This window comes from Choloepus didactylus, chromosome 1, assembly GCF_015220235.1.
Source record: "Choloepus didactylus isolate mChoDid1 chromosome 1, mChoDid1.pri, whole genome shotgun sequence".
Lineage (NCBI taxonomy): Eukaryota > Metazoa > Chordata > Mammalia > Pilosa > Megalonychidae > Choloepus > Choloepus didactylus.
Window position 1 is genome coordinate 118,407,392 of NC_051307.1, and position 13,685 is coordinate 118,421,076.

General features: G+C 37.4%; 1 protein-coding gene across 3 annotated transcripts in view; it reads right to left on the reverse strand.

The window, feature by feature from the left end:
• The window catches only part of NAALADL2 (N-acetylated alpha-linked acidic dipeptidase like 2), a 1,146,579-nt gene extending 1,135,097 nt beyond the window's left edge, over window positions 1-11,482 (reverse strand). For 2 of the 3 annotated variants that reach the window (XR_005217472.1, XM_037840429.1), the window contains exon 1: window positions 6,541-6,596. Coding sequence is in view for 2 of the 3 variants with exons in the window: in XM_037840429.1 (XP_037696357.1) it covers window positions 6,541-6,586 (46 nt within the window). In the remaining variant the exon portion in view is untranslated. Of the gene's footprint in view, window positions 1-6,540; window positions 6,597-11,372 lie in introns of those variants that run through there. The other variant, XM_037840432.1, reaches the window with a different exon arrangement.
• Window positions 11,483-13,685: the final 2,203 nt, after the last annotated feature.

Genomic DNA, 13,685 nt, shown 5'->3' on the forward strand with positions numbered 1-13,685 from the left:
GAGGTTTTCCGGACACCATTGGCCATCCTCTGGTGAAGGTACCCAATTGCTGAGGTGTTACCTTGGACGCTTTGTGGCCTTAAGACTGTAACTGTGTAGCGAAATAAACCCCCATTTTATAAAAGCCTATCCATCTCTGGTGTTTTGCATTCTGCAGCATTAGCAAACTAGAACAGCAATAAACAAATATACAAAAATAAACAATGAAATGTCTAATGGTCTAATGGTGAGATTCTAAAAAAAAAGAAAATCAGGTGTTAAGCGAGAAACTGGCTGCTTTAGTTTGAGAAGCAAGAGAAGACCTCACTGAGATGATATTTAATCTGATAACTGAATGACAAGAAGGAACAAATGAGAGGATGATCAGTAGGAACAACCAATGCAATTTAAATAAGCATAATAAAAGTTTGCCTTAAATTAGCATGCAATGAATGTTCTTTCTCCTATTTTTTTTGAAAATGAATATAAACAATTTACTATAAAACTTAGGTAAACGCAAATTTCATATGAAGACTTCCCTTTTAGAAATTCTATTATCCATACCAATGTTACTGCAGATTATGTTAATAAGTCACATAAGAATATATTGATAAATAAAATTTAGTAATTGCTAATTCTAAGAAAAATAAGCCATACTTTGGGTTTTCTAATCTAGAAAAAAAAGGATGCCCTCTCCAAAATTTATATAGGGCAAAGGAAAGCCTGGAAAGGTTATAAAATAGTATCCTAAAACTGAATGAGAAATCAGACTCAAGAATGAAAACATTTTCTTATTATTTTTCCCCCAAATTCCTTTTTACCTGCACAGAAAAGTAAAATTTAAAGGAACATTGTCACTTAACTGCATCTGAAGATCATGATCAAAGCAGATTGATAATGCAACATAAATATTATCAAGTCAACATTCTCTCCTTTATTTTTACTCTCTGCTCCTTCCTGCCAAATCTGTCATAGTGACTGTACCAAACCATTCATTTACTCAAAATGAGTGCACAACACCTATGTAAATCCAGTAGGAACTCTGGGACAGTTATTTGAATAATACCATATGCTTATAAAATATGTGTAGCAACCTAAATTTCAAAACTATCTCCTTTAAGATTCTGATGTATTAATAATGGGAATTGTATCCCACTTGTGGTTCAGTCCTGCAGGAGTCTGGGTTCAGAATCTTTAAAACTATTGACAAAAATAATGAACAAAAGGAGAGCTGCTTTCCTTCTGACCTTGGGGTGTTTGTCCTTAGGGACAGAGCAGTTTGTGCAGCTCTGGTAGCATTACTCTCTGCTTCCCCTCCTTCCTCTGGAAGGAATGTCTTGCATCTTTAGTACTATAGTTCATCTTCCCATTTCTTTACTTAGCGCATTTGTGCAAAAAATTTAAAACTCTTTACATCAGAGGGAAGCCTTAGTAACCAACTATTCTTTCCTCTTCTCCCATTCCTCTCTGCTTGCCATCTGATTGCTCCGGAGTCCTCTTGAACTCGGAAATATCCAGGTGACTTTCTCTGCTCCCAGAGCAGGTCTATACCAAGTAATAGAGAGAGGCACTTTGGCCTCCACTTTTTGGATAAGGCCTGAGATAATGTTGTGCCGGATAATACTTAAGAATGACCTCTGAATAGCATTGAACCATTTGAGTACCCAATTAATATGTCCCAATCTTTCTAATTCTCTAACCTTAGCTTCCCAAGCCCATGCCCAACACCACCTAAATGCAAACACCCTCTGCCTAAAATTCAATATTACAAGGGAACAAGCAAGGGAAATTGTTAAAGCCTGCAAAAAACTGTGTAACCCAACTGCCAGTCCCTCATTTGGGAGTTAACCCAAAAGGGCTTATCCCAAATGAAATCTGGCAAATGGATGTCACCCACTTTGCCAGCTTTGGGCAACTCAAATATATTCATGTTTGCGTTGACACATATAGTGGATTTATTCAAGCTAGTTTGCAAACAGGAGAAGCTTCAAAATATGTTATTTCTCACTTGCTGCATTGTTTCACCATTTTAGGCCAGCCTAAACTCATTAAAACAGATAATGGGCCTGGATATACTGGCAAAAATTTTCAAACCTTTTGTCAGCAATTACAAATTAAGCATATTACGGGAATACCATATAACCCCCAGGGCCAGGGAATAGTAGAACGAACACATCGCACCCTAAAAAATGCTTTGTGTTGCCTAGCCGAAAGCACTCTCAACCTCACAAAACAACGTCCCCGAGACCTTTTACATCATGCTCTTTTTGTTCTTAACTTCCTAACTCTGGATGATAAAGGGCAATCTGCAGCCGACAGACATTGGCATCCCAAAACACAGATGCAACAAGCCACTGTTATGTAGCGTGACCCCTTAACATCAAAATGGAATGGACCTGACCCCGTTATCATCTGGGGATGAGGTTCTGCTTGCATATATGACCAAGAAAAAGAGGGTCCTTGCTGGCTTCCAGAAAAACTAATTAGACATGTTAATCCTCCACTGTCAAAATAAGCCCCAAAATCCCCCCTTCCCTTTAACAATAACCTTTCCAGGGAACAAACCCTTCCCTGAGAAAAAATTTCTCTCCTTTTTTCTCTTCCAGCACGTCGCCAACTTTGCTGTAGCCTGCCCAGAACACGCCCAACCTACGTGCAGCTGGCAACCAAAAAAGGCCCAACTTACAGGTGTTGCTGGCCTAAGCACCGGAGCCGCCTCTATTATCCTCCACAACCAAGGCTTCTCCAGCCTGAGAGCTGCTATAGATGAAGATTTGGCCCGCATTGAAACCTCCATCACCCATCTTGAAAAATCCCTTACATCTTTATCGGAGGTTGTTCTCCAAAACAGGAGAGGCTTAGATCTACTTCTCCTTAAGCAAGGAGGGCTTTGTGCAGTATTAGGCGAGGAATGTTGCTTTTACACTGATTATTCTGGAATAGTTAAAGATTCCATGACCAAGCTTAGAGAAGGAATTGCAAACCGCAAACGTGAGCGGGAAGCCCAAGGAGGCCCCTCCTGGGGATTCAATGGAGTCCTCCCTTACCTCCTCCCTATATTAGGCCCCTTAATAACCATAATCCTTATAATATCTTTTGCTCCTTGGGCCATAAAAAGAATAATACAGCTAGTTAAGGATCAACTTGATTCTGCCCTAGGCAGGCCTATTCAAGTGCATTACCACCGGCTCTACCTCGCTGACCAAGGCGTGAATCTAGACTACTTGAATGCTACCCACCCTGACGGGTAAGAATCCCCCTCCTACGGGAGCAGCATATAACTCAAAAGTATGCTTCTAGGTTATGCTATGATTGGTACCGCTGGGTGCAAGGCAAACCACTGCAAAGGAGGGCCAAAACAATCAAAGGCCGTTTTTGAGCTCCTTGAGAAGTATGCCTCATTTGCATAGGGGTTTGCTCTGCACTAATCCCCCTCCCCAGAAAAACAGAGCCACAAACAATTTGGGGAATGAGGCCTCTATTTCCCCCAGCAGGTTAATGCCAAAGGAATGCTCAATCAGCATTCTTCCTCCATCCTTTTGAAAAACAAAGGGAGGAGATGTTGGGGACAATTAAGGTAGCATATATAATATTCACCTTCAGCGATACCGGTAGCATGCAACATGGCCGCCAGGGCTGATGCAAGAACAGCCTAAGCTATAATTAGCCTTCTTCAAGGAAGTAACAGTAGTTCCCGCCTAAGCAGTAGCTAGTTCGCACCTAAACAGTAGCCACCCATTGGCCATCCACCCCAGCAACAGCTACCACCAATCCCAGACCCCCAGCAACAGCAACCGCCAATCCCCCTACATCTGCCTTCCACCCTAGCAACAGCAGCAGCCAATCCTAGATCGCCACCTGTCCTTACTAGCCACTCCCTCCACCCTTAGAGTATATATACCCTGCCTCTTCAATAAAATTTTGCAGCTTGATCAGAAACCTGTCTTGCTGTCGTTCTTCGCGTCTCTTGTCCCATACCATTCCTCCCTCACAGGATTTGGAGCCTCCGTTGATCATCCCGTGGGCCGGGACAGGGAATATTTAAATCATGTAAATACTTAGATTTTATTTCTTAATTAGACTTTTGTTTTATTTGTCTTCTCATTTTCAAATTTTAAGTTTGAAATCTCTTCAGGTAAATTTTTTTTCTGATAAATATCTGGGAGGATAGTGCAGCAGTTTAAGGAGCTCAAGAGAAAATCATCCATAACAAGATTCTCAGATGGCAGACCATGAATTCATTTTGACTTCAATAATACTTTTTTCTTATCTCTGTAACTTTACCTGTCAGTATTGCCTAATAAAGCCCTGTCTTCCAGTTAGAACTGTCTAATGTCATATCTATAAAATTTATTCTGATTTCTGTCACCATGCCTAATCAACAAACCTATGCATCTTTTGATTGATTCACCGTTTGATTCAGCTTGTCACATTTTTATATCATTCGAGCACCGTAAATCCTAAAACTGAGTTCTTACTTTCTTTTGGCTGCTAGGAAGCTTGGAACAAAATTTGTGACCTGTGGGATGGTTATTTAGGATATTGTGGCACATATTTTTCATACAAATTTTGACTGTTACTATATTATTTTTAAATCGTTTTCTCTTTATATTGTGTGTGTGTGTGTGTGTGTGTGTGTGTGTGTGTGTATACTTATTTTTAGCCTATTGCAAAGTAGAAATTTTGGGGAAATCCTTGTTTTCAAATGAGAGAAGAAAATAACATAAGTAAATATGTGGAAGGTTACAATCTCTATGCTTTTCTCTGCTGTTCTTTGTATCAGGAAAGACTGTCTTCTGGCTATTAATTCTAATTCATTGATCCTACCAGAGCCAGTTTAAATCAAATCTCCTCTGTGAAATTCTCTATAAATTCATGGACACCTCTGTAAATTCTTGTTTGCTCCATACCTGATTGCGGTTATAACAATACCAAGAATCGGCAAAAGCGGAAGCAACATCCCCCTTTTGCGGTAAAATGTATTTCTCTGTCTCTGAAACTTGCCCACCAATAAATATGTGTGTGATGAACAATTTTTCATGATTTATCAATAGTTCAGGGGACAATGGGACTTGTCTGTGATTGCATTAAAGCTGCATAAATAAAGAAGAAATTAAAGCACACTGACCCTTCAATCTTGCCTGCTTCTCATGCACTTTTTTCAAAGAAAGACACTTTTGAGAAAGCACTGGAGAGTTGGAATGGACTTCAAGAGTTTAATCAATTCTCAAAAGGAATCATTCACCACGGTCTGAATTCACACAGCAAGGTCGATTGTGCTATTTAACAGGTTTACATGCACACCTTTTATGTGTTGATAAGAATTTACATAAAATTCAGCGGTTGACTTTCAAAGCATTTCTCTACTGGGCTCTTTTAGTAGATGGGGTTTTATACATATCCTGTAAGTCACACTCATTTTTTTTTTTTTTTTTAGTACACAATACAGAACCTGCATTACACTGAGCGGGGATTTAATGAAGACAGGTGGATGGCTTTTCAATATAAATGACTAAAGGCATTCATGAATGATCCTTCCAAAGTGCTCAACTATGGAGATGGTTAAACATATCTACCAACTGAGCAACAAAATAGTCCTGTCAAATAAAACTATTTACACATACTTTTCCTGAAGAGAGATTAGCTCAAGGGATCAACTGAAGCTCAATGTTCTTTTATGTGTTTTCATCCTCATCACATTTTCTCTGCAATACTGTCAGTTGCCCATTTTTCCTTTACTTATGTATCAAGTGTAACAGTTTCCAGTAATGAGTAAAATATGTTTGGTTAATAATTCTTCCCCAAAAGCTGGGATACAAAGAAGGTTGGCTTACTATCCTACTCAATTAGCTGAATTTATTTAAACTCCTTCCAAAATCTAGAGAAAAGGCATAAAATGTAATAATTATATAGAGTTTATACACATATAATCATCAGGTTATTACTGCAACCTTTGTTTCATTTCTTTAAGAAAAAGAAAGCAGATTCAAAGATAGATCCAACCTTTAAAATATATAGAAAAAATTTAATTGCATTATTAATAATAGCGTTAGAACAATCAAATCATCCCATAGGTATGTATCACTTTTTCTTCAGGAAGATTTTATAGTGACTCCAATTGAAACTTAAAATGTTTCCCTTTAAAACAATTCCAATGCTATAAAATATCATTTAAATCAAAAAGGATTAAAACGTACCTTTCAGACCATTTAAATACCCAGGAACAAATTCTAAATTTCAAAGTGTTTGAGGATTGGCTTTTCCCCACAACAGCAGGTTTTAACTAAGTACCAGGTTTAACCACTTTTATCTCATCTTTCATTCAAGTACATTCCTTGCTATTTTATTTCTGAGATAAAGATCCTAATTCCATTTAGAAAGACAAGAAAAGAGCCCTTTTCCTCAGTCATATTGATTTATCCACAGTTTCTAATACTTCACTTCAGATTTCATCTTGCAATCTCATTTGTCTGCTCCAAGAATTCTCTGTCTTGTACTTGGGAAAAGTACTCAAGCCATCTTCACATATGCCTTTGCCTAGCCCCATTAGGTCAGACTTACCTGGGATTTCAGGCCCTGGCATTCTTGGCAATTTTACTAGCTCCATACAGCTTGGTTTGTTCTCAGGATTTGAGACCTCTCTAACAATGCTCCGGAAGTTTCAACTCCAAAGTGCTCTCTTACCTCAGTATCTAAATTTCATTTCCAAAATGCCTCAGGTCTTCAACTGTTGGAACCTAACACTGAGGGCTTGTGAAAGCCTTCCTCATGGAACACTGTCAGTTTAAACAAGAGCTCCTTGCACTTCCTAACCGAAAATGCTGTTAAAGTAGCACAGACTGGAAAGGAAGAGTCACAATCTGGTTAGTCCTCTTTGAGGTTTTAGAACGATTTCAAGGCACTCACAGGCATGGTTTACATTGATGAATGCAGAAATATTTTTCCCACCACAGAAAGTAAACATGCACGCCAAACCAGTATAACAGGTTGGAGTAAACAGTACTGCTGCCCTCAGGTTGCAACTTAGAAGCACAGACACTAAGGCACCTTTCTGCTCAGATTTTTTTTTTTCTTTAACTAGCCAAATGGAATGTGTTAATTCTGCAGCTGATTACTTTATCATAAGAAGCATTCAATGCTTGTGTCTGTGGACTTTCAAGCCTACTTCTGATGCTGATGAAATTAAAATGGATTTCTTAAAAGCCAAGGGATGTTTGATTCTAGTAGTCACTGGAAAACCCAAGCTGGGGTGGACCTGTCCCACAATAGCCTTCAGGATCATGCAAATAGAAACTAAAAGATGTCAATATGAACAGCATTTACAACCCTGTTTACTCCTTTTGAAATAGGAAAGTAAATGATTAGAAAATAGCATGCCAAATTCCTCCATTAAAATACAGTGCATTATATGAGTGCATCATAAACTGTTCTGGGCAGTCAAGTCAGAGAGAAAACCAGAGTTCTGACACTGGTTTGACAACTTTCTTACCATCATAGGACCTCTGTTTGCTAGCCTACAAACTTGGAGTTGAGACCCTCTAAGTTCCCTTCTAGTTGAAAAATGCTAAAATTCTACTGGTTTATCCGTCCCCCCAACTCTGACGGCCAAATTCGCCTTCAGAGTGGGTTGGTTAAAGGTTCTCTTCTCCCCGCTGATTGCTCTGTGGAGCTGACCCAGCATTCTGCACCGTCTGGCTGATCTAGCTGACTCTTCGGTACTTGGGCTCATTCCCCACCCGGCACCCCCTGAGCTCTACATCTCCAGAGGTAGAGAATGAAGACCTGAGATAAGGAGGGTTGTGATTACTCCAAAACATCTAACTCCCTGTCAGGCAGGCAACCTGAGTGACTATGGTGTGTTGAGCAGCCCAGAGGAAAGCTCCATTCAAAAGCCCTCTTCTCACAAGGCTGTTGCTGACTCCAAATCCAAGACACTTTTTAATCAAATAAGCCCAATGGTAAATTAGTTTATCAAGAGGCAGATGGCTGACACAGATTTTGACCAAAGATGAGGAGAAGAGAAAGAAACAGTAAAAGCTCATGGGAACTGGTTCCTGAGGTAGGAAGGATTCATGGGTGAGGCCCACAGCTGGCTAATAATAGATTCTTTCCCTTTATTTACAAGTCTAAAAAACGCATCCTGTTTCAGGCAGATGAGAGGTAAGAGAGCCCAAGGGTGGCCTCTGAAGAAATCTTAGCTTAAGGCATATTCCAGGTAGCTACTTCCTCAGAAGAGAGCTGACACCTCTCACCCATCCCACCTGTCACAGGCTGAGAGAGTGCGGCCCTCTACTTTTTTGGTGGTACATGTGAGTTTGCAGTTATCATGCAAGGAACCATGCTTCCTTTCCTCAGGAAATAACAGTGTTTAGAAAGTACTTGATCCTATTCCTTATCGCATATTATTTATACATTTTTAGTTGATAGTTTCAAAAATCAGAAAACATTCTTTAGTATTCTAGCATATTCTAGACCATTCGTTTTATAAATCTGGAGAATATCATGAAACGTCTTTTATGAAATCATCACATAATTCTCTGTGTGGTTATTTTGTCACTGGGACTTAAAGGTAGAGATGGCCTTTTATATTTGTAAAGATAATTGAGATCTTTAAGCTGAAGTTTACCCTGGAGAACATCAGGGAAAAAAGAGGTTCCCAATTCTACTGGAAATATTAAATGTCGATAGCATATGGGCTTCACTAAGTAAGACCCAGTCAGCTGCCTGGGTACAATAAACAGGTCAGAGACCTACAGGAAATACAGTAAAATAAAGATGTCTATGGTTACCCTCCAAACTGTGACTTGAGACTGATTAGTGAATGAAACTAGAATATCTAGATCACGGCCTTAGAAAACCATATTCAAAATACATGACAGGGTTCTAAAGCTAATCTACAGTCATTTAACTCATAGCCCAAACACTTAAATCATCCATATACTTAATATACAAAACACAGGATTTGAATATAATCATTTCTACTAGAAAAACATTCATTTGTACAAAGCAGAGCTGGTTATAATTAGTACTAATTTCAGAGAACTCCAGGATCTCTTTTATAAATACTGTTAAGTAAAGGGCAAAATTAAATAAATTTCAAAATGTTCTTTTCATTTACTTCGATCATTTTGAAACTCAATTTCAGATATAGGACAGAGTACATTGCATAAAGAACCAAATAATTTGGAAGCATTCCATAAATGAAGACTTCAGGATATATCTTGATTCACATTACAAAATATAAAACAAACTTATCAAAATCTCTTACCTTCACACATACAAATAAATCTGCAAATTATCCCCACAGTGCTTTCCTTTCTAATTAAAGAAAATCCAGAAATAATTTAAAACTAACAAACCACCTTCATTTCTCATTAACTCTTACTTGATTAATAGATTCACCTAAAAATCTGAATGCAAATACAACTGGAACGGAAGCATTACAATATTCCAAGAAGATAGATCTGAACTATTTGTAGATATACCAAGAATAAATTTCAACTGAGATATCATCAGAAGAGAACAATACATTCCTTATTGAAAGTTTTTTTAAAGATTACACAAAGGAAAATACCCTGGAACAGACTGATCTCACAACTGTTCCCCAACTATAGAAGGTTTATGGATCTAGGCATATAATTTTCTAAATTCAACCACAATATTCAAATTATCTACTGTTGTATTTGTTTTATATTTTGTGCATGTTTTCATGATATATATTGATTCTGAAAATAATCACATTTTCATCTGTATATGGATAGGAAGGAGGAGAAGCTACCTTCACAGAGGAACACATTACCAGAAACATAATACATATAAAAACACAGAAGAAAAATACACACACACACACACACACACACACACACACACACACAGAAAAAATCAATACATATTCAAGGGCTCTAAAATAAGAAATAGTGTAACCATGATTCAGTCACCAAGAGGGATGTTAAGAGGGAAGGCGAAAGGCATGGTTACTCAGTTTATTTCCATCCCTGAACACAGACACATATTAAGCAGCCACAGCCTAGGACAGGCTACTCAGATGGTTGTGAACAATCATATGTATTTTAAGTAAAATCATTCTTGTAAGAATAGCTCTAACAATCTGTATCCCTCACTTGTAATTTTCCAAAGAAAAGTACTATAGAGATATTGGAATATATGTTATAATCACAAACATAATGCCATTTTGTCTATAAAATATATACAAATAAATTACTCTCACAGAATTATGCTAAATGAGCCATTTGCTGTTATTTTTATTCAGTTGAATTTACTGAATGATTTTTTAAAAAATTATTTTAAAATTAAAGTGTTTTATAATAGTATTTTACACAGTATTTCAAAATCATTTTCTGGGAAACATCTGGTAGTAAAAATAAGATCCTAAGATTCTTAAAGAGGTTAAATAAAGTAATGACTAAGGAAATAAAGAAGAGGAGAATATTTTAATTCTATAAAAAGGTAATTTACTTTCTAGGACCTATAATGTATATTATCATCTTATTCTTATTCTCATATATATATATTATATTTCTTAGATGTAGTTCTATGTTTGATTATATGCACTTGATGGAAAACTGGTTTGAGGATTTTCTTGGTGGTAGCTTCAAAAGAACATAATTAAACAAACAAATATCATTATCAAATAGATTTTTAAAATATGATTTAAAAAGTCACTTGTAAAGGTGGTAAATAATTCATAAATGAATAGAATGACACAAATCATTGCTCAAACTCATTTCCTTTTTTTTTTTAAAGAAAGCATTTGTCTCACTCAGAAGTGAAATGGGCTAGCAACCTTATATCTATTTCTAACAACAATCTTAACCACAGAAGACCAGTCAGCCAATGTCAACAAAGCCAAACCCTTCAAAGGACAAAGGTATCTGATTCACTAAGAACTGTAAAATAAACGGCTCTCCCCAACTGGCATGCTCTCCCCTGGGACTCAGTTTTCTACCTGAAAAAAAAAAAAACTATAGTAATTACCAGGAAGTCAGCTAGTAAACCCCAGAGATGGTAAAACTTGATTATAAATAAAAATCCCACGGGTAGAAACAAAATCAATATTCTGTAAATATTGGAAAAAGTCCAACACCAAAATGTATTGTTATTTGGTCACACCATTTCTCCAGCATTACCATGGGGACTAAGAATGAGACTCTGCCCACTCTCCACCAAGTTTGTGCTTCTGTTTTGGTCAAGCTGTTAAAAACAGAAGAGAGAGCACGCTTCTTCTGAACCAGCGGTAATCTCCATTCTTTTTCCCACCCGCAAAGCAAACCTTGAACCGTGCTGGGGCGCGCGCAGGCGCACACGCGACGCACACACAATGGACACTGCTGAAATTTCTGATTGCAAACATTTCGGATGTTGTTGGCACTTACCTTGCAAAGATGTGTTAGGTAAACTTGCTTCATTCTCTCCCATTTTATTATTTCTTTTTAAAGGGGGCCAAGCAGTTTCAGGTTGTGTCAGTTACCCTGCAAGTTTTGTGACCTTCTGACTTTCTTTCTACTGAAGTATTGTAACAGTACACTACCTGCTTTCTTCTGTGAATAATTACCGTTCTGCTTCCTGAGTTACCTGGGCTTGCAGGACCTGTTTTACTATGAAGTGAGATCACATCCTTTGATCCAATGTACTGCTATTAGTGTGTGCTTCACAAAACACGCCTTTGTTTCAATTTTGTTAATAGCTTTTAATACCCTACTTTCACCTCAGTGCAAGAAAATATTTACCTCTTTTCCCTGAAAGAGAGTCGATAGTACCAACACATCGTGGTGCAGAGCCAGAGTTTTGTTCGTTTGGTTTTTAGTTCAACCAGTCTGCTTTTCTTATAGATATAAAATAAAATTTACAGTGAATTTTGCAACTTAAAAAAAATACAGGGAGATAAAAAACAGCTGGAAGTCAGTTTACTGCAGTGGTTCAAAGACAGGCTTTGGAGTATCTCTAATGCTTACTAGCTGTGTGACTATAAGCAAGGAATATAACTTCTCTGAGACTCAGTTTCCTCAACTGTAAAATGAAAATAATGTCTATTTCAGGAGATTATTATGAAGATTGGAAACAATAATGATGACTGCGCTAAACATTGTAGCTGGCAGATAGTAGACATACAATTAATGATACTTTCTCCTCTTCCCTGTCGCCATTCCTCCTCTTTATTTTCCTCTTCCATTTTCTTCCTTCTCTCCCCACCTCTTCTCCTTCTCCTCCAGCTGACAGAGGGGGAAAATTCTGAACTAGAGCACTGGCATCACTGCCTACATTGTTCTGACGTGAGACATGCTACTTATTAACTGAGAGACCTTAAAGAAAAGATGCAGGTCCTCATTTGTAAAACGAGAATACTGTTTCATGTCCTTTTTCGTAGGAGAGTAGTGACTATTAACTTAGATAATTGTTGCCTCTAGAGCAAAAATAATCTCTACCAATGATTAGTTATAAATTGGTGATTTATCTTTAAATATTCATTTGCAAGTGATAGAAGGAAGCAGATCACAAAGGCTATTTAAGTTCTGTCTCCCATAAGAAGACTGGAATAAAAAAAAAAAATTCCCCTTTCTCCCTCTAGAATTCCTTATCATTTAATTTAGTCTGATTAGGAATAAAAAAAATGTAAGGCTCAAGCAACTCCTCCCTCAATAGTTCTGTAATTTTCAATTTGAAAATAATCAGTATACCACCTTTGCTAATTTATTAATGCAAAAACTGATTACCTAAGTTATATAAACAACAGAAATGGTAAACAGCTAAAGTAGTTTTTCTCAAAAGTGTTAGAAAATAAAAGTAAACATGACATGTAAAAATCCTCATCATAGTTAATTTAGAGTTCTCTTTTTTTATTACAACCCTGGGCCTCAGAGGGAGCTGGGCCATTTAATGTCTAAAGCCCGGGCTAGTATTTATAATGCCAGGTGTCTCTGATTTAAAATCTATGTTGTGGTTTGTTCCACGATAGGGTCATCCTTTGCCTGGTAAATTACATATTATAACATGTACCAAGCCACATATTTTACCAGAAGTAACCTGAAATGGAATATTTGCCAATAAAACACTATAATCATCACATTCTGCTTCCCCTTAAGAGGAGAAACAGACATAGCAATCCTTACTCATTATGACAAACCTGGAAATGTATTTACATACCTGCCCCAGGCATCAAAATTAGTCAATAATAGTTTTAAATAAAGTACCCATTATCTGCCAGCTGAGTTATGTGGCACATGGGACATTACAAAGAATGTAGAATGGAGGAGCCCTATCCTTGAGCAGAGGGAAAAACATAAAAATATAAACACTAAAATTAATCATCAGAAACCTCAAAAGTTTTTTAGCTGCCCAGAAAGTATATGTATGTGAGTGTGTATATATATGAAACAAGTTTCAATACCACTTAAGTGGCATGTACACATTCTCTTTTCCCTTTGCCTGTTTAATTCATATGCAGGAATTCTTGAAACCTGTCTGGGTTTAGGTCCTTCCTATGTGCTCCCTGATGTCTCTCTTACCAACCCTGAAGTTTCCCTTTCACCATGGCCCTTATTACATTGGATTGTGACTGCTGCGAAATTGTTTCTGTCCCTGCAGGCTCTTATACCAAGAACCCTTTGTGTCCATAACTATATCCCTAGCAACTCCATAGTGCCTAGCACATATTATGCCTTTAACTAATTTTGTAACGATGAATAAAA